The following is a 20,859-nucleotide window of genomic DNA, read 5'->3' as shown; positions in this document are numbered from 1 at the left end:
CTCTGCCCCCCCCCCCCCCCCCCACACCATCATCCTTTTTCTCACCCATCCCATACCCTGTCCCGACCCTTTTTTTATCCTCGCCTCCTGTCCTCCTCCTCCTCCTCCTCCTCCTCTCCCTGCACTCAGTCTTACCGTTCATTTGTCGGTGAGACTGCAGCCTAATGGGCCATGGCAGGCCTTCCACTAAAGAAACCCACACAGAGTGCTGTTATTAGCAGGCAGGGAGATAAAGAGGAGAGGGAGGCAGGCGGACAGGCAGAGAAAGGAGGAGGGGAAATTGTGGAAAATACAGCATAATGATGTACGAAGGTAAAATGGGGTGATTCATATTAACGCAGCATTCAATTAACAAGTGCTGAGGAGGCATCTTCCACACTCCAGCCCCGATACGGTGATGTATCTGTGCTACCAGTTAGCAGCCTGGCTTGTTCACGGAGGAAGAGGCCATCAATAGATCAGCATGACCCAACAGCCTCTTACAGAACTGAGAGGTGAGTCACAGCGAGGGAACGGCTGCAGAGATACAACATGTATCAAAACACTTTCTCAGAATAGTAAAAAAACACTGGATGCTTGTTAGATTTAAAAAAAAATATTTCCATACGGTTTTCGATAAAGACACAGTGAAATAAAAAACACATTTTCCTACTTTTAATCCTGTGTCCCAAAGAGTTGTAACTGATCCTTTATCTCTTGTTATATGCCTAATGTATGTTAAAAAAAATCTGTATCAGAGTATTTTTACATCAAAATCACTGTCTTTGCTCTTTGTGTAAAACCAGGTAAAATGGTTTCAAATGTTTGATGACTCATCCTGCATTCAGGGGCCTTTACAAAAGATCATCCTGTCAAATAAGACCAGGTGACTAGCTAGACACTCCGGCCATATAAAACCGCACTAACAGAGCAATATGGAATGAGAGGGGAAGATATGCATGTTTGCACTTTCATTGCCAAAATAATGTGACTGAGGTCTTATCAATCTCTCCCTCATCCTCCTCTTTATCGACTGGTGAGAGGTGTGTGTGGAGCCAACAGTCCACTCAGCACATGGATGTATTAGGAGACCTGGATACAGCATTGGAGGCAGGGCCCCTTTCATTCCTATGAAAGTTGCTCAGGGGCACATGGGGCCAAAAAAGCTTTGTCTGTCCACATTGTGGGGCCAAGAGCAAGCGCACTAGAGACTTATAGCAGCCAAGCGTTGCTCGGCCGGACTTCTGGCTGACTTCTGATGTTCCGCTAACTTTAATGGGGATAAAACGATTTAATCTTGCGGCTCTTATTTCCAAATCGGACTGAATGCACCAAATCCCGTTTGTGAAATAAGTAATTTTGGGGGGGTTGTGACTCTCAAAAATGTATCCACTGATATACAAACGGCTCTTCCTCAATATATGTTTATGAAATAAGTCTTTTTGGAGCCCCATGGCATGACAGACCCAGTCATTGTAATTCCACTTCTTGCCACTACGTAAAATTGGCTTCAAAGCCCGGCGACTCCACGGTAGCTGCGTATCGCGCTTCACTCTAAACCAGCCCATTTTTAAACAGTCCAATCAAATGCAAAGGATCTGATTTAAATCCCTCTTAACTGTATTAATGCAACTATATTTAGCATTAAATGGCCAGACAGGTTGTATACAAGCTAACAGCTTAGCAGCAGTTTAGCTAACCACTTCACTTGAAGGAACTCTAAACATTGGCGTACCCATATTGTCAGTTGCAACATTTCACACAAAACGGATCAACTTGAACTACCTAGTGAGTTTAGCAACTAAAGAACTTTGTGGAGACCAAAGCAGAGCAAGAAGGAGAGTGAATATAGGACTAACTATTTGACTGTTTGTCACGTGGCCAGATGCATCTTCAAATTAATGCTGATGTTGCTATAGGTGTAACTAAGTGTTTGCCGACATGTTAGCCATAACAACATTGTACAACTATTGCCTGTGTTCAAAGCTTCTTCCGCTGCCCCCAGTAGCTTTTGTTTGGTAATCGTCTATTAAAAACCTGTAGAATTTGGTGGTTAGACAAGCCTTATGATGATGTTATTTGGTTTGAGGATTAGATGTGACTATCTGTCTGACTCATTAGAAAGCACAGAATTGGGACATTTTGATAATGTGAGGACCATTTTAGCTTTTATTTCCATGATTACAATCAGAATTAGCGGAATGTAGTACTAATTGTTTGAGGTTGTTTTATTGTATTATCATTCTAATTTTGCACATAGCTCAGGTTTGTTGGACACTTGCAGCTGTATGTAAACATAGCTATAGAGTCAGACAAAGTGGGACTGACTACTTGCACAAAGGGAAATGGGAGTGGTACAGAATTTTTAGGACCTTTGGGGGGTTACAGAGTGGTGTGTGCTGGTCACATTTTGGATTCACACAGTGCACATCTCAGAATAATTCAGCCACACAGGAGGCCCTGGCCCATTTGCTAATGCACACTGACAGACTGAATCACCATAATAGGGGACTTGGTCTCTAAGTGATATAATTATTCGTAGTTTTAGCACTAAGTGCTTCCTTTAAAACCTTATCCACACATTTGGGGAGAGAAGGAGAGCGATGAAAAGCACAAGATGACCAGGGAGAGGCAAACCTTGGCAATCAGAAAAGATCAAATCACTTGAAGAGGTCAGTGCTGATGAATCACATATTAACTGTTAAATACAGCAGGCAGAAAATGTTTTCATCAGGGAGGAACATGACAGAGCTATAGAGAAGGAGCACATCTGAAAGCCATGACAATACTGAGCTGCACACAAGAAAAAAACGACGTAGCATGGCTGTTGATTCCCATTTCCTCACATCAAAGTCGACCAAATGTATGGAAATAGTTTCTAATCCAGCTATAATGGATGTCTCGCACACAATGGACTCCTATGGGCCCTCATCTGTCTTGTTGGCAGTAATAGCACTGTTGTGAGGGGCTTTGAGTGCTGCGGAGATTGGAAAAAGCACATAGGATAAAGGCACTCGCTGCAATACACAACTGCATGCGTATTCAAAAGAAGAGTGGAAAAAGGGAGAGATGACTATCTGTGCCTGATATCTATGATCTACAACTGCCCACTGCAAGTTGAGATGGGCAACACAATAAAGCACCAAATTCACTGCGTTCAAAGGAAAGATGGAAAGCATCAGCTCATGGGCTGGCTAACACAAAGCGGGGCATTATGGGACTGGCGTTGGAGTGCTGTGCTCAAAATGTTGCAGATGTGGAACTCAAAAAAAGATAATTGCATTACTTTAAGATTCTTTCCATTTGTTTCCATACATTGTTTTGTGTTTGTCTGTAACACAAGGCTCTGCATTCATAATGCAGTATCCCCAAAACTGGTTCCACTGGTATTTCCTCTGCCACGCAGATCAAACCCAGAAACCCACAGCTGATCATCATGTGTGGTGTAAAAAGGTCAAATCTAATCTAATTGGCTCAGAGAATCCCTGATCTTTTCAATGGTGTGGTTAAGTTTCTGTATCTGCTCTATGACTGCTCTTTTAGCATACAAAGAAAGAAAGATGGAAAGTGTGCGACGCATAGAAAAAATTACCATATATATATAAAGAACAGTTTGACATTTTAGGAAATATGCCTATTTACTTTCTTGCCAAACATTAGATGAGAAGATTGATACCACTCTCTTGCCCCGTGTTCTCTTTAGCCTGTCCACAAACTCCACATTCGCAACATGGCAGGAATGATTTAAATACAACATAACTTTTAAAAAAGAGAGAAAAAATATGTTGGATTTCGGACAATCACTCTGTAGAAAAAACATTCAGTTGAAGTGTTTTGCTCGCTGGCCCCATGCTGCTCTTCTTTCTGTCTGAAAAGCTGCACACTAGCTCCACAGTCCATACCACTTCATGCCAAAAAACTTTTAACTATCCCTTTAAGCTCTCCGGGCGCCTCGAAATTGCCTGCAGGCAATAAAAAGAGTGAATAGGAAACACGCACACATCGAGACGCACACCTTGAACGGGAGTTCTGCTTGAATGAGTTCTATCCAACCATCAAGTAATCAATAGCACCCCACAGATGAAGAGAGTAATGCTGCCCCCCCCACCCCCCCACCAAGTTAAATAAGGAGGAAGGAAAAGAGGTTTGGGGTCAATAAAATGAAAACAGGTTTTAAGTTTTAATTTGGGGTAAAAAAAAAACTCTGTGGCAAGACTGTTGAGGCCTGAACTTCTTTCATGTGACTAGTGAAGGGTCCAAATATAAAAAGTCCCCACGAAGAATCACATCCTCTACAAATAGGTCTACCCCCAAGAGATTTAGCATTTTGTTTTTTTAAACAATGCTACCTGTCACTGCTTTCCTCCCTCACTTAAGTCATCCTGGATTTCCCCTCCTGTTGTGCCACAGGCATTGCTTTTATTTCTATGGAAATGCGTCAGTTAATCTCATGTGGGATGAGTTATGGGATTATGTTACATGACAAAGTATTACAGAGAATATAGTATTTCCCCCAAGTCATAGAATTCTGGTGCCTACGACCTGATCACAAGACTGAGTTTGATTTGGGTCTGTTTTGCATTTCAAATACCCCCTTCCCCATCATGTCCGTCTATTTCTCTCCCTTCTCCCCAACATTTGTTAGGCAATTACAACCAAACGAGGGCATAATGGTCCAGTCTGCGAGCCCCGGCCCTCTCTTTCAAGTCCAGCCTCTCTCTGAGACATGGACAGAGGCCAAATGTGTACAACAAGCATGGTAAACACACACACTTGTACACACACAGAAAGCCAATAAAAGACAGGTGTGGAGCAGTGCAATAACAGAATACAGCAGGCTGTCGGCTTCAAAAGCTAAAAGGACAAGGCCACCATTGATCCTGGCTGATAATTGCACGCCCACCACCCAAGGTAAAAGCACTGAAGGTGGAGGAAAACACACAGACCTACACACGGGACAGGGAGGTATGAAAACAGGACAGGAGTAGTAAAAATGTGTTTGCTCCGTGTTTTTTATCTCATCACATGTGCAGATACACACAACCTCTATCCACGCATGTTGTGCTGACAAGCGTAAGAAAGGGAGCTCTTGTTGAGGGACGGGGGCTGAGCAAACAGTACCAACGGCAAAGAATGCCTCTTTTTTTTTGCTTGCTGCTGCAAACAAGTCCGGAGTGGAAATGGCATAGCTGGAAATCGCTGCAAAAATGTGGCTGAAACACCTGAGGCCAGGTTTAAACAGAAAGCACATAAGGGAAATACACACAGGGAGTCAATGGGAACGATGCTGGAAATACTGAAGGATACAGCAAGAAAAGAGCTATGATTCATTTTACAGGAGGGAGTGCTGTGGGGGTAATACTTCCATTTTACAGCTTCTTTGGTTTTACAGTAATAATCCAGGTAGTTTTTTTATTAATTCAATGGTATTTTGAATTGGTTTCAGTAACACAGTGCTGACATTTGATCTACAATCCACACCCAGTTAACGAAACCTTTCCCCATTTGCTTCTCTGCTAATTGTTAAAATGTATCTTTCCCAGGGCATTTTCTTTTGCTGGGAAACGATGCTATTAACTTCAAGAGTTTAGGCAAGAGCACAGCATAAGCTTCCAAAAACATGGATGAGGGTAGGCTGACGGCCAAGGTTAGGCTTGCAACATACTAGTTTTTGATAAGGGTGTCCAGCCATGTCTACAGGCAAAAGTGTTGGGCTGCTCCGAATGGCCACACTCATAGGCGGAGGGAGCAGCCAGATGCAATAATTATTCAAGTATTCAAGGTGTTGCACTTGGCTGAACACACACACACTAAACTGACAGCAGTACTGGTGAGTATGTACATGTTAATGTTAATGGTTGCTAGAGCTGTCCTGATAACCACAATATTGTAATATTGAGAAGCCAACCGCAGGGAATGGCAAACAACCACCACTACCGCTATGTCCATGTTTTTTCTTTTTCTAACTAGAGCTCGTATTTACACTCCGCTACAAACGCCAGCAGTGTGACGAGGCTCTGAGCATCTTCTCTGCACTGAGCATTGCACATTTGCAGTTTGTTTTTTGGTCAGCGAGAGTTGAAAAAGGTTCAACTTTAGCAGCCACTCATCACTTTCACTTTTAACCCAGCCGTCCAATCACAGTGAAGGAGATGTAGGACGAATAGGCTACCACAAAGATGAACCGTCTAATCGCTAAACAACAACAATGAGGAAAAATGAAAACTGAACCCACATAGACTGGGGGGTCTCTCTACCTGCTTCTGCCTTCCCTTCATCCAGGTACTAAGATAACTGTGCTATTTTTATTTTTTTTAAAAAACAAAAATATATTTAATATTAGCCTAAAAATAAAGCTTATTCATAAACCACTACACTTGTGATAAATAAGTAATTTGCTGAGCCCTACTGCTGACAGTGAACACAGTTATAGAGGAGATGCCGTATAGACCGTGTTGAACCCTTTAACAGGTAAAAAAATATTAATTTAAAAATAATTTTAAAGGAAGAAATTTTCAAGAAAAACTAGTGCTGTATCAAGGTTACGTTAGGACTATGTTTTGTTCCTTTTTGTTGCAGTCTTAAGAGCAGTTGCTCAAAAGTGGTGCATTTCTGACCTCTACCAAACTGTCATTTTTTGTTGTTACTTGGTGGTTTTGATGTGCTGCCTTGACAACAGATCAGGTGTGAACAGCATGTCTGGACACTCAAAACACGTCACAACTTGGTGTTAATAATCAAAAACCTAAAGAGACATCACAGTGCTGTACCCACTGTTTAACTAACAAATGTAAAGCAATAAAACTGAGACAAAAGAAAAGTCTCTAGATTAACATTATGCATCATGCTTTTTGTGTATAATAAATAAGGAACAAATGGTTGCCTCGCTGTCTGGTGGAGGAAGCCCTCAAACAACAAGCTTTGATTAATGATTTTAGATAATCAGCCCTCGTGTGCTCTCACACACACACGCGTGTACAGGTGCCTCTTCCTTTGATGAATACAACAACAGAGCATCTTCCAAATGGCCTCATCTTTCACGAGCCTCTCCGAGAGCTAATAAGAGTGTGGGGACGATTTGTTTTACCGATTTTCTCTTTTCGAGTGTGGCGGGCATGGAATTAATTACACTGATTAAATATTGTCTGTCTGCATTGTGCGCTGGGGAAGGGTTGAAGACGGACTGTGAGCGCATGTACTAAGTGGCTTAAGTTGCGGCTCAGAATGGGCTCTGCTGTGAATATACATGGATAAATAGATATACAAGAAGAAATGCACTTAAGGAGGAAAAAAAGATGTGCATTTGCAAATTAATGTTCAAGCATTCAACTACAATTACCAGCGCAGTGAAGGTTAAAGCACTTACAGGTTGAAAATGTACCATTTCTTTAAATGAAAGTAATGATGAGCATTAAAATTATATGTAGCACTTTTCTAAACAAAGTTGCAAAGGGCTTTACGACAAAAACAGCAAGACGAAAGCATTAAATTATACCGATATACATAAACAAGATCATAGAAAGACAGAGAACATACAGTATAATTAGGAAATTTGTGTAAATAAAATGTGACCTGAAGCAACAGTGCAGCAAAAAAAAGTTTAAAGCTGAAATGAATCGGAACAAGAGCAACAGTTTGCATGGAACTGCCCAACATAGACAAGTACACAGTATTATGAGTGTACATGCAAATAAGGGCTGTGTATTGGCAAGAATCTGATGATAGGATACGAATCAAGATATGGGATATCAAAATCAGCTGATGTTTGCCTTGAATACAGTCGATCTATCGGCAGATAAGATGACATTCACTGATGGCAGCAGCCAGTATTTTTCTATTCTGTCACATCAAATTTTTACTGTCCGCTTAAAATAAAAATGTGCTTGTGATGAACAGAGATCTAACCTGGGACACCTTTGGGACAAAGGGATGCAGTCAACTCTCATGTCAGGGGATAGACATTATTGTTTCCCTGATAATGCTACACTTTAAACAACAAATCTGTGCCGAAATCGGCATGAGTAGAGCTTGTTAATGTTAGCTGTTAGCAGGCAGTGGCGGGAACTAACAGCTAACTGAGGTTGCATCTAGTTACAATACGATGTGTTCAAGCTCTGTTCAGTAAAAATGAGTATTGGGCGAAGGTAAATTTGAACATTCTCATCAAGTTCAATTGTAAACCTGTAAAATTTTGTTTTTGGCATGAAACTTGAATAAATACAATTGTTTGAGGAGAAATTTGTTGATTTTTTTTTTTTTTACAGCGGTATAAAATAGATATTAGAGAGAGAATTATGATATATCATATACAGTAAAAGGCAGGACTGTGTGTGATTGAATGTGTGCTCATCCAAAGATAGTGTAATGAATGGCTGAATCACCTTAAAACAGTTCATTTTTATAATTAAGATTTTTTTGTATCCCTGGTACAAAGGGGGGTAAATTGCAACAAAATCAAACTAAACAACAACAAAAAACATCGGTATTGGCTGAGAATTTCACAAATGGTGCATCCCCCTTAATTAAAAATCGATAGTGTTTTTGAGAATCGCTAGAGTGTCACAAAACCTAACATTGTGATACACAAGTGCATTAATAGTTTCTACACCCTGATGCAAATAAGATCTTAAATTTCCTGCCTATAGACTGAACCAAGAAGCAAACAGTGTACAGGAAAAATTGAGCCCTCCAACACATACGTGTTTTCCTGTCTTCGTTTCACACGCACACACACACACACACACACACACACACACACACACACACACACACACACACACATATATATATATATATATATATAATGCATACATACATACACATACACACCATCAGCTAAGTCATACGGGGGTCTGTTGTCTGTTAAGTTACTCATGGTTACCCAGACGAACACAAGCCAACATCCCAATAGTCTGACCTCCTTCTCACTCAACAGAGTCATGACTGACTCTTTCCAGCTTCCCCCAGTCCTTCTGTCCAAACCACCAACACTTCCCCAACCAGCAGCCTCACATGTGAGCAGTTAAAGAGAAGGTGGGAGTAAGGAAAGAAAAATAACTTTAAGATCTTGCCTTGGCCGACAAACAGCCCTTTACTATGCGGAAGCCTTCAGAGAGAATATGATTAAAATGCGAGTCATCTTTTACTGATGTAAGTTACAGAAACGGAGAGGGAGAGCGTGTGAAGAACATAAAAGAGCATGAAAGACAGAACGCAGGCGTGGAGTTACATATAGTTTCATTGAGTGAGAAGCAGATAGAGAAATTAGAAAAGAAAACAGAGAGATTAAAACTGAGCGGTGTCAGTGGACTCGGTCCTGAGAGTCGAGTCAGGAAGAAAGATTGGGAGATGAGGCAAGCGAGATGAGCTCACCGCCTCCTTGTGTCTTTTATCGCAACACTCTTGAGCAACCAAAGAGCGGATTTACACCAGAGGCTCACGAGCTTTTCCACAACAGGGAACCCCGCGGCCATTCTGCCAGGAAATTACATCTGAGGAAAATACTGGCAAGACCAACCACCAACACCTCCCTCCACACACACATTGAGTGAACTGAAAACTGAAAAATCATACAAGAACTTACACTGACTAAACACAGTGGTAACAAGTAGGAACCCCATAGGAACGCCACACAAAAAAAACCTTTGAAAGTGATGGGAAGTAAAGAGAAAACATTCTGATGCAAATAGCTGCTCTTTTACATACTTGACTGCGGAGTTGCTGGATAGCTTTTTTCACAGGCGATCTTGATTGCCTACATCAACAATCACTTATAAGTTTCTTGAAATGGGCAATATGTGTATGGACTGATTACTGAACAGGCCAAAGGGCCCCAAGTGTCAGGAGGCCCTCTGGCCTGCAAAACGTCACTCAAATGAACAAGTACTGACCATGAAGAGACTCAAAAAGACCAGAAAAAGATGAAAAGGAACAGCAAAGAGACACAAAAATAAGTACAAAAATGTACGAAACAACCACAAGGAGACGCAAAATGAAAACAAAGATACAAAAATAACCAAAAGAGACACAAACTTACCACAAAGAGACTCTAAATTGCGTCCAAGAGACACTAAACGAACACCGGGAGACAAAAAATGACCTCAGAGAGACGAAACTACAAAAAGATGCACAACAACTTCAGAGCGATGCAAAACCACCTCAAAGTCTGTGTGTCTTGCTCACATGGGAGAGGTGGTAGGGTCTTTTACATATCTGTGCCCGGGGGCTCGTTGTCTCATAATCCACCCATGAATGTGGCATGTATTATATATCAAACACGCTGTCAAACATTCAGTGTTTTCAGCCTTTTAAATGTGAGGATTTGCTGCGTTTCTCTGTTTTACAACTGCAAACTGAATTTTTGAGGGTTCTGATCTCTTGGACAAATTTGGAGACGTCACTTTGGATACCAAGAAGGAAATGCTTTCCAATCAAAGTATGAAACTGACCAGATATTTTAATATGCCAACTTTTGGCATTTCACAGCTCTCAATACCCAGTCTGTGCCAATAAAGTGCTGCTGTTCAGTACCCAGCCCTAATTAAAGGACCAGTTTGAGAAGCTTTCAGAGATTTCGGGACCTGAAATGTTTGTAGTTAAGCAGCCCCGCAGTGTTTTCAGCCCACTGACTGACTCTCCCATACAGTTTAATCCTGTTCAACTTTGCTGCCTCGCTTTGTCAGAGTCACCGGTGCTTCAAAAGGCGTCAGGGACCCATTACAGCTTTATGTAACGTTGTGGAGACAGGGACGTGCACACACACATACACACAGACCCCCCCCCCCACCCCACACCCACCGCCACCACCCCTTTCTGTGAACAAGGGGTTTTTCTACAGCTGGGTAACAAAGCATGACCCAATAATCCCGAAGCTTGACTCAAAGCTTAAGAACCCCCCCATTCCCTCCCTCCTCTTATATCCCTTCCTCCCGCTCTCTGAGGACTTTATAAGGCTCTGGCAAGGGGCTTCTGGTCGCACATGTGTGTGTATGTGCCGCGAATGAGGGGGGTTTTACAAATACAAGCACGCTTAGCTTTGATTATTCTAATTATGACTTGGAGCGAGGAGTAGATTATTATGAACACATGGGCCGATGAGTTGTTGATGAGCTCACGTCTCTTCAATCTGTCAGTATTACAGTTAAAAGAGGGCTGACAGACAAAGGCCTTTACTCATAATGTACGTGGGTGGAGGGCATCTAAGGGACATACCAGGCAGGCAACTCATTTTTTTATTGTTGATGCATACACAGATGTCTTCAATGGTAAACATGATCAAGTCCTTCTGAAATGACTCATTTTATTATTACTAAGCTGGCTGGAGGTGCAGTTACATATGCAAACTTTTAGGCCATTACGATCAGCAGCCAGAGGCAAACAAGCGGCGAGACATCGTGTCCAATATATATTCACGGTGGACATATTTTACATTGTGAAAATAATATGACACCGCCCATGCAGCTCCCTGACAACTGCAAAAAATCAGATTTGTGTTGTTTCAACTTTTTCATTATGGCAAGCAACAGTTTTGCTCCTATTCTCACGCACTCTTAGTCTGGTCTTAAACTTTCCATGACCCGCACACTGAATTTGTCAAGTCCTGCTCAGCTGAAAAGCAGATCACAGATTTCGCCCCCACCCACCCTTGCACCAGATCCCATTAGTAATTACCTGAAAAAACAAGAGCAATTCCAGATCTGGCTCTAGGCGCACCGATTCTAAGAAACCAGGACAAAAACAAGTCTAAAGATGAGAATGAGTTTATAGGAACAGGAACTCCTGCTGTGCTTGTGATAGCTGTGAGGAATAATGAAAAAATGCTATATCTCATGATAGCCTAGCTTGTGAGCTCATCGCCTCAGTGTTTTCAGTGCTCCTTGTTGTGTGCTTGGTAGATGTCTTGAAACCTTGAGGACGCCAGTGGTAAACAGCTGGTTCAGCTCCCCTAAAGTCACAAAGACAGACGAGAGCAGCGTCGCCCACCACAGCTTGGGACTGATGACAGATGATGACTCTGTTTTGACTTAGAGCAAACTAAACTTGATAAAAAGGGGTAAATACAGCAGGAAATGTATTTGATTTTGATGTGTAAATGAAGCTTGCATACCAGTCTTAACTATTCCTATGCAAATCATGTGATGCAAAAGTTAAATACAGGTTTTCCAGGCTGCATTTCTCTGAGATGCCATATTTTCAACCACGCACCATCAACATGCATGTGTCAGCACGCAGCCTTGTCTCATTCCTAATCACTCCCCCCCAGCAAGTTCCTATTACAAAGTACATGAAGCACTTTCCATCTCGCTCTCTCAAAAACAAGCACTGCCACTATTTTAAGTGGTGACTACATTATGCCATGTCAGGTGAAAGCAACCTTAAGACTGTCATTTACAGGTGTGTAACACTTTCCTTAATGAGTGCATTGTGTGTGAGCGTGTTCGGTTGCCCAACCTATCTAAATGCAGCTGTGAACAAACAAAACAATTGTTCTCCTGCTTAGTCAATCAGCAAACCGTCCACAGTAACTGGTTCCCATGGTCTGTAAAGTGAAGAACAAGCCAAATCTTATCTTGATGTCACACAGCTATTTTTTGTTGACAGAAAGACAAAACCATGTGCCTGCCTGCTATGACTGACCTTGGGGGAGATTGGAAACGATTCGCCGGTGAGGCAGGTAAGACTGGAAGTGTTTGCTTACGGGTGTATGCTTTGTTTTGACCGTTTAAATATCAACTTAAGTTAATAACCAATGGAATACAGGTTCGTTAAATCTCCAAATGTAAATTCGGGCATTTGTGTGCTGCAAACATTTCTATTTATTTTTAATGAAAGTCTGTACATGCACACACTTGAATTAACAGACTGAGCCCCTAGTTTTGCTCACACACACCTTTGGGGGAGTTGCACATTGATATGTTTGTGATGACAGGAAGTGTTTAAAGTAGGTCATCAACTTGCTCAAGCACCCTTCACCAAAGTTATGGTTTTAAAGAATCCCTGCATATGGTACAAATGTGAAGCCTTGAGGCAATCGACAGAACTAAAGCCAGAACAAATCTGACTTCAGTAACTAAGATATCAACTCTCTCTCACACAGACGCAGACTTGCAAAACTTATCAAGCCAGACGGCAACAAATCTCACTGAGGGCAAATCTCACTTTCATATTCATAAGTCTCCAATTTCATTTAATTATGGGGTGGAATCGATGAGCATTTATAAGATGCAATTAGATACAGCAGTCACAGAGAAACGCAGCAGCCACAGTTTGCAGCTCCCCCCCAGATACCTTGGAGCAACATGAAACCCCAGACAAGCTCCAGTGGCTCTCACACCATATGGCCTCAGAAAAATCCTCCGGGTAACCATAAAAGGCTGTTTTTTTTCTTTTTGGACAATCTATCGGTTTCATCTCATCAATTTCCCTGATGTCTGAGCTCATTTTGTGGCTGTGCAGAGCCGGAGGTATGAAGCTAATGAGAATGTGAGTGGAGATGGAGCTTTGCGGAATGGCCCTTTGTTTGGAAACAGCCTCTCTGCAGCGCTGGAAATGCGAGACGCTTATCGATCATTTCAACTGGAAGCCTTTTGTGTTGCAAGCGACTGAGAGGCTGCGGGCAAACGCACCAATAAAGGCAGTTTAACGTTATACGCAGCTATGAGGGGGTTAACTTTAATAATAAAAACAACACAAACAGCCACAGCGTGTATTTTCCACGCTGGTGGCGACTGCGCTCTTTGTCCGGTCCGACCAGCAGCGGCAAATAAACAAAAAGCTGTGGGGGGATTTTTTCGGATTAACGTTGGATTAATCATAATAAGAGACCCAATAACCGCCTTTGTTCCTTGCCTAAGCCACCCTCAACCGATGGTGAGTTGAGAAAAAACGACTTTTGCAACGAGGAATTCGCACAAACAAAAATAAAGCCCCGACGCTATAACGCTGGGTCCTTTTGTAACCGCGTCTGTCAGCCCTCCTCCTCCGCGCCTCTCCTCTCTGCCGGGGTTACGGCTCCAGTCAGCTCCGGCCGTCGACGAGGAGCTCCAGAGAGGTAGAAAAGTGCTGATAGTTGCCAGAACACAGCTTCTCTTGATTGAAAACCTCTCATACACAGCGGGACAAGGCTTTAACGTGAAGGCAAAGCTGGGCAAAGCTGCAGTAGCCAGCGGCAGAGCTACGAAGTAATGAGAAGCCACAATAGGAAGCCCTTTAATTTTTTAACAGCAGCTGGTCGGCTAAGCTAGCAAGCGACCGTGTCTTCGCTTCCCCTTTTCACAGTCGGCCCATAAAAGATCGAAATTTGACTACAAATGTTTCCCTGTAAGCCTACCAAATTAAAAACACACACAGAGCCATGTGCGGGTATATATGCGGGGGAAAGAGACGCTTTGCATACTTTCCACGATAGCAGGGGAAACTTCCATCAATCATCCCCAGTACAGATCCAGCAGCACAGACTTGGAAACGGTCCACAGTGTTTGAGCCAGAAAGCTTCGCCTCGGTGAGAGTGAAATATTCCACTTACCGACTTGTAAAACGTTTTCCACACAGCCGGTCTCTAGCAGCCTGATACCCCGGCGGAAAGGGAGTCCGTCTCCCGTTCCCACTGCTCCGGCTGCCCCCACGGTAGCCGCCGTACCGGCGGTAGATCCTCCGCCACCGCCGGCGGTGGTGGCTCCGGACCCAGCACCCCCAGCCCCGCCGGTAGCCGCCGACGGACCCTCCTCGCCGGCGACTCGGCACTGAAACGAAGAGTACATGCATATCTCCTTTTCGTTGCGGGGGAAAGACCAGTAGACGATGCGGCGCTGGACGGGCTCAGGGATCCGCTCGAAGCGCTCCTCTACTCTCTCGAAGGCCCACTTTTCCGCTACTGCCTTCGCGGCGCAGTCCAGAAGAGACTCCGGGGAACGATACCGGGAGCTGGGCAACCCGCTGCCGTGGCCGGGCCCCGGGCCGGGACCTCGGGGAGCAGGGCGCAGGCAGGGTCGCTTGCTGGCCGGTGGTAAGGAGAGGAGAGGATGGGGCGGCTGCTCTCTGCGTCCTTCCGCCATGGTGAGCCGATCAACACTGACGAGACGGACGGTGTGCGGACACCAAGCAGCAGCAGCAGGAAGCCGAGTATACACACACACACACACACACACACACACACACACGCACACACACACGCACACACATAGACACGCGAGTGTCAAAGCAGACAGGATCTCAGACAAGGCTTCCGATCACAGCTTTCAAAATAAAATTAGCTATTTACTGAATATTTAACAGAAAAGTGTGCCAGATGAATAAGGTTTTCATTTCTGCTAGGGTCGTTTGTATGGTGTATAGATAATTATTGTTGTATTGCACACACCATATTGCTCTAATTTATATTTCTCCACAACCCTTTTTGTATAATACAACATAGTATACCTAAGACTGATGTATAGTACTTTGCTACAGGTTCAGATATATTCTCAATATCTTATTCCAATCAATAATCTCATCATTTTTATTGTGCTTCTAAATATCTGTGGGGGTTTTAATAAATCTTTTATCGATCCTGTTCACTCTATCACCCCATTTGCATCCATTTTCTTCTCATACATGCATGCTAAATTTCAGATTGTAATAGACTCTTGGATCAAAAACGTATTCCAAAATGCAAGTGAACAGTGTTACCATTTCTGGAGTGAAGGGGCGTTGCCCAGCTGCAAACAGAGGTCTTCCTAAAGTTGAACAACTTCTACCTGTTCCCTAACTAGTCTGATATAAAGATAAGTCAGACCACTTTTAAGTGACAACTTCTCCTTAACTAGAATAGTAGGTGATAATGCTGGGAATAAATTCAAGCCACAGTTGCTTGAATAATTAGGACTGAAATAATCAATCAAAAGTCAATCAGATAAGAATAAATGATAATTTTGTGATATACCGATCTCTTCCCAAACCTATACTGAAATAGCTGAACTTATGACCTCTGAAGGGATGCAGAAGCCCAGTACTTTATGGGAAATTCACCACAAAGGAGGAAAACTGTCGAAATTTAACCTATTCTCTATATTTTAGTTAATACCTGACCCAGTTTCAACATCGACTCATCAGATGATTACAAAGTCAGCAAGTGATTCAAAGTAGCAGAGATGTGGACAAGTGTTTTGGACACTGAAGATAGAAGATCAGGTTTTGGAGATGACATGCAGTGTGAAAATGTCAATAGCAAGGTCTAATTCAGGTTTGTCTAGATGTCACTTCTCAGCGTCTGTGGCTACTTTGGTCCTTAAGGTTGCTGCCGGTTGTTCTCCCAAGGCCTGTAAGCTCTCAACTGTTGCCGTTATTCATCATCCTATACTGTGGACCTGCTCTGTCTCATGTCCCTCTGGCTTCATCTTCCTGCATCCACACAGCTGCAGAAACTACACTATAGCTGCCAATGTGTGATGCAGTTAGTTTGTTGGAAATATATCATCCTCTGATAATAGTCTTTTATTTTAAAAGCCCAATCTCTTAATTTCCTGTCTGTTAAGCTGTATGTCTGTGTGACTTGATGCAGCTGAGCAGGCAGGGAGAGCAGAGAGAGAAAGAGAGAGAGAAGGGGAGGGGGTCAATAGATTGATGGGAGGTGGAGGATGTTACACGTCACTAACCAACACAATAACAAAACACTCCAGTCTCCTATCAGCGTGGCATGCCAGCTACAGCTTCCAGATCTGCTCTCTAATATTTAAATATACTTTATCATTTATATGAATGGGTGGTAGCTATAGATGCAAAAGCAAGCACCTGACGCATTATAAACAACATACTGAAATGCAAGTTCACCTAATAATAAATAATCAATTCAAATGAAATATTTAACATATACATACATACAATAATTCTATTGCAGCTGTTTATGTCTGTGAAATGATTATTAACTTCACTTATCACATCTGTGCTCCTTCTTCAATAAAACAGTTAAGTCCCTGACGTGCGCATTTTACATTGAAGCAGATAACGATCCCAACTTCTCCTCATGAATAACAAAGTTACTGTTTTGCAAATTAAATTCACACTATTATGTGTCCTATACATATCAATGATCCCGAGTCAGCAAATACACATTCATTTGAATGGGTGTTTCTCACAGCAGGACACAAAAGGTTTGGAGCTAACCGCCAACTTAATACTTATTATACTGCTTATTTCAAGAAAATTGATTATTCTGAGACTATACCTCCATGGTAAAGACTTTCAGAGCTTTCCCAGTAATTTGTCTTTAAAGCCGCTACGAGGAACTTTTAACTGGATATGCAAAAGTCTCTTGTTTCTGCTGATGTCTGTGCGTGACCTACAACAGCAAATGAGACCATCGGTGTGAAGATAAGCTATTTCTATATAGTGTATATCCATACCTTTAGGAAACTGTCTCCGGGTCCGCCCCAGGTCGCTTCCAGGACGAAACGATTTACGGCACTCAGACGGCACACGTCATCTTACCTAGCTGCTTACATTTATAGTGACTCTTATAAATAGTCGCTATTCCTCCTCCTCGACCCGACGTCCGCGGGGAGTTAAAATAGCAGCAATCATCGGGTAAAAGTTCTGTGAAAGCACTGGACTCACCAACAGTCAGCCACGTCTCAGTCACACAGAGAAAATCCAATCCTCGGGAAGTCAGGAAATCCTTCAGGATAAACGTTTTGTTCGCTAGCGATCTAGCATTTACCAGCCCAATCCTGGCAGGAGCTGGCGGGTCCATGGCGTTAGCTGTCCAGGGAGCCACACACAGAGGCCGCAGGTTGCGCAGATTCACCCCGCGCCAGTGGGGATGAGGAGAGCAGGGGCTGGAACACCTCATCTGGGCCAACGACAGGTACCAGCCAGGCGTCGACAGGGTCCAGCGAGTGCCAAGAAATAAAGAGGCGAGGAAGTGTCCAAGAAGCCGTGGAAGTGCTCACCAAACAGGCCTTCAGCCTTACCAAGCGACCACTGCGTTTACCCCAGCGGCAGTGGCGCTTACGCCGGAGAGGTGGAACTGGGTCGCGGCAGAGGTGAGCTGGGATCCCCGATAGGAGCGGGGGCAAAGTTTTCCCGACTTGTTGTTTCATTCATCCCCAAAACAAAGACATGCGTGAGCCAGGTAAGTGTCTTTACGACAATACGCGCTAGAGCTCATGGGAAATGTAGGCTTCATTCCAGCAAAACACTACCGCTTTTGTCCACAGGGTCGCCAAAATCAACTCAAAATGAAAGTTCCTTGTAGGCGCTTTAATTTTTATTTCCTTGTAATATGTTTAGTGCATGCAACAAACACCAAGACAAATTCCCTGTAAGTAAAAGCCTACTTGGAAATTAATCTTATTCCACTTCTGATTCAGATTCTTATAGAAAGACATACAATGTGCCCACAGTTGATGGTAACATTATTGATCTTTATGACATTTTGTAACTATCTCGATGTTGTAAAAAAAATATGGCAGAGTGTATGTTCAAAAGTGACCTAATTTTACTTCAATTATTAGGTACTTTTAAATTTCTGTTGATTTACATACACTTTTTTTATCCCCCCAAAATTGTGAAATTGGTCCTAAGTCCCAGTATGTCAGCTGTTTCACATAGATACAAAAATACAAAACAACATTTAAAAACTAGAATTTCTGCCTTGCAGTTGTATGCCTCCGCGCACCAGTCAAGGTTCCCTTACAGTTTACATCAATGTCTATAAAACCTTGGATGCTTCACAAACATCCGACAGCACAGACGATCTATACAATCACCACAGTTTCAAGGTGGACACCCAAGATTAGTGTCACCAGTTCAGTATCTGACCAAATGTCTCCCCTTCTGGTCCTGAGATATGATGTTGGGTAATGGCCAGAAAAGAAAATCACAAGTGAAGTGAAAGGTGAAGTTGCTCCTTGACCTTTTGGATATACAATGTCATCATTTGATTATATCCTATTTGACATTTGTGTGAAATTTTGTGATAATTAATGTATGCATTCTTGTGTTATGGTCAAAAACATAGGTCACACTGACCTTGACGTTTGACCACTAAAATCTAATCAGTTCATTGTTGAGTCCAAGTGGACACTTGTGCCAAATTCGAAGAAATTCCTCCAAGGCATTCTTGAGATATCACATTCACGAGAATAACATGTACAGAAGTACGGATGGGCGGCTGGGCGGATGGAGTACGCAGTACCTACATATAGACGGACAGCCTGAAAACGTAATGCCCACCACTACAAACTCTACAAATCACACCAGCAAGTACGAAAAATGGGTGCAGTGCAACAAATTAATCATTCCTGTTATAGTCAGTGTTTGATCCAGGTACTCTGAGGCTACTTAGAAGCCAAAAAAAAGCTGATATTCTTCAAATAAGGTGTGAGAGGACTCGGCTTCTAGTGTTCGACCCAAACTCTTTGAGCAGATTCGTAGCAGTCTAGCTAGTCTCTCTTTAAGCTGAACAGAGAGATAACTGTGCAATGCATGATTCCAGTGTTTACTCTCTATGACCTCAGTCTCCTAAGAGACGTCTGTGTTGTTGTGTTTGTGGGTTTGCTTGTGCGTGTGTGTGTGTGTGTGTGTGTGTGTGTGTGTGTGTGGTGGTATCCTTTTGTGAATGTAGCCGTCCACTGGTGAAAAATATAAAGAACTGTGACAGGTTGACAAACTCCTGTGGAGCAGACAACATCGGACTTATTTGTGTTTGAGTGTGTCTGTGTTGGTGTGAGTGTGTGTGTGTGTGTGTGTGAGAGTGTATTCAGATGAAATTCTTCTTTGCTAAACCTCACTGTAAATTACCTTGAGTTTGCTAAACTGAATATGCATCTATGATAAATCAATATTTGCATACAGACATACAGTGGTAGCACTCGGAAGACTTAATAAGACTTGGTGCTTCTTTGCCTCTAACTTTAAAAGAATACACTTTTTTGTATGACTATCTAATTGGTCAACTATTTAGCCTACCACATTGCACATACATTTTGTATGAATGAAAACACACAATTCTGATAATAATTGGCCATTAGCTTGTTTTAAAGATTTTTTAGATAAAGTCAGAAGGCAAGCCAATGTACAGTTGAACAATAAACGTTTTTTTAACAGACCCTGCACTATTTTGCCAACTCATGAACTGCGGATTATTGTAAACAGTAAACTACAGTGTGCTGCTCAAAAACTATATAATAATGGCACAATTCCTGAGGCCACAAAATGGAAATCACATGAAATCACATCTTTTTCTCTCTCTTCGGGCTTTCTGTTTGCACTGAGCATGATGACAGTCTCTCAATACTTTATGATAAACACTGTCAATAGAAAGATTTGACTTGTCTAGTTTAGTACAAAAATTTAATAATGTCCATGTATTTTTTTATTAGTCCAAGTAATCAAGGTTATATTGTTTTATTGACTTTGTGACAAAGACAGGCAAAAATCACAGCAGCCCACAGAAGCTTTCCATTTGAAATTGCTTTGCTCTATTACAATATACAGTATCTGATGGTGATGAATATTATTGGGGCTTTCTTCATCTTGCTTTAAGTCTTCACTATCAGTAAATTCCACTTGCACTGGGAACTTGTAGGAGGTAAAAGAAGCAGACCAAGCTGGCCAATCACAGTTCTTGCGATCTCCACGTTGTGTCTCCAAAGCCCGAGCCCCAACTTGCCCCAGAAATGCTTCAAAGAACGTTGGTAGTGTAGACTGCAGATTAGAGAGTTTACTTTCACTGTGAAGTTGGTGGATTACGGGACAGCCAAAGGATCATTCAAATTTAACTGGCATGAACATTAAAGTTATTGCAGGATAAAACAAGACAAAACATACGCATTAAAAAGTACAGTCCATTAGAGCATACATTAACACATTTAGCAAAATCATTCATACTAGAAGCTGAATGAA

The 20,859-nt window shown here is 42.4% G+C and overlaps 1 protein-coding gene across 2 annotated transcripts in view; it reads right to left on the bottom strand.

Moving 5' to 3' along the window:
* zswim5 (zinc finger, SWIM-type containing 5) overlaps positions 1 to 15,081 on the bottom strand; it is a 72,856-nt gene extending 57,775 nt beyond the window's left edge. For both annotated transcript variants that reach the window (XM_050074648.1, XM_050074649.1), the window contains exon 1: positions 14,504 to 15,081. In XM_050074648.1, the coding sequence (XP_049930605.1) occupies positions 14,504 to 15,032 (529 nt within the window). In that variant the 5' untranslated portion in view covers positions 15,033 to 15,081. The remainder of the gene's footprint in view (positions 1 to 14,503) is intronic.
* Between the last annotated feature and the right edge of the window lie 5,778 nt (positions 15,082 to 20,859).

The sequence above is a fragment of the Epinephelus moara genome, chromosome 21 (genome assembly GCF_006386435.1).
Source record: "Epinephelus moara isolate mb chromosome 21, YSFRI_EMoa_1.0, whole genome shotgun sequence".
Taxonomy (NCBI): Eukaryota; Metazoa; Chordata; class Actinopteri; order Perciformes; family Serranidae; genus Epinephelus; species Epinephelus moara.
Note: the sequence above shows the minus strand (reverse complement) of the source record. Positions and strands in the feature narration are given on the sequence as shown.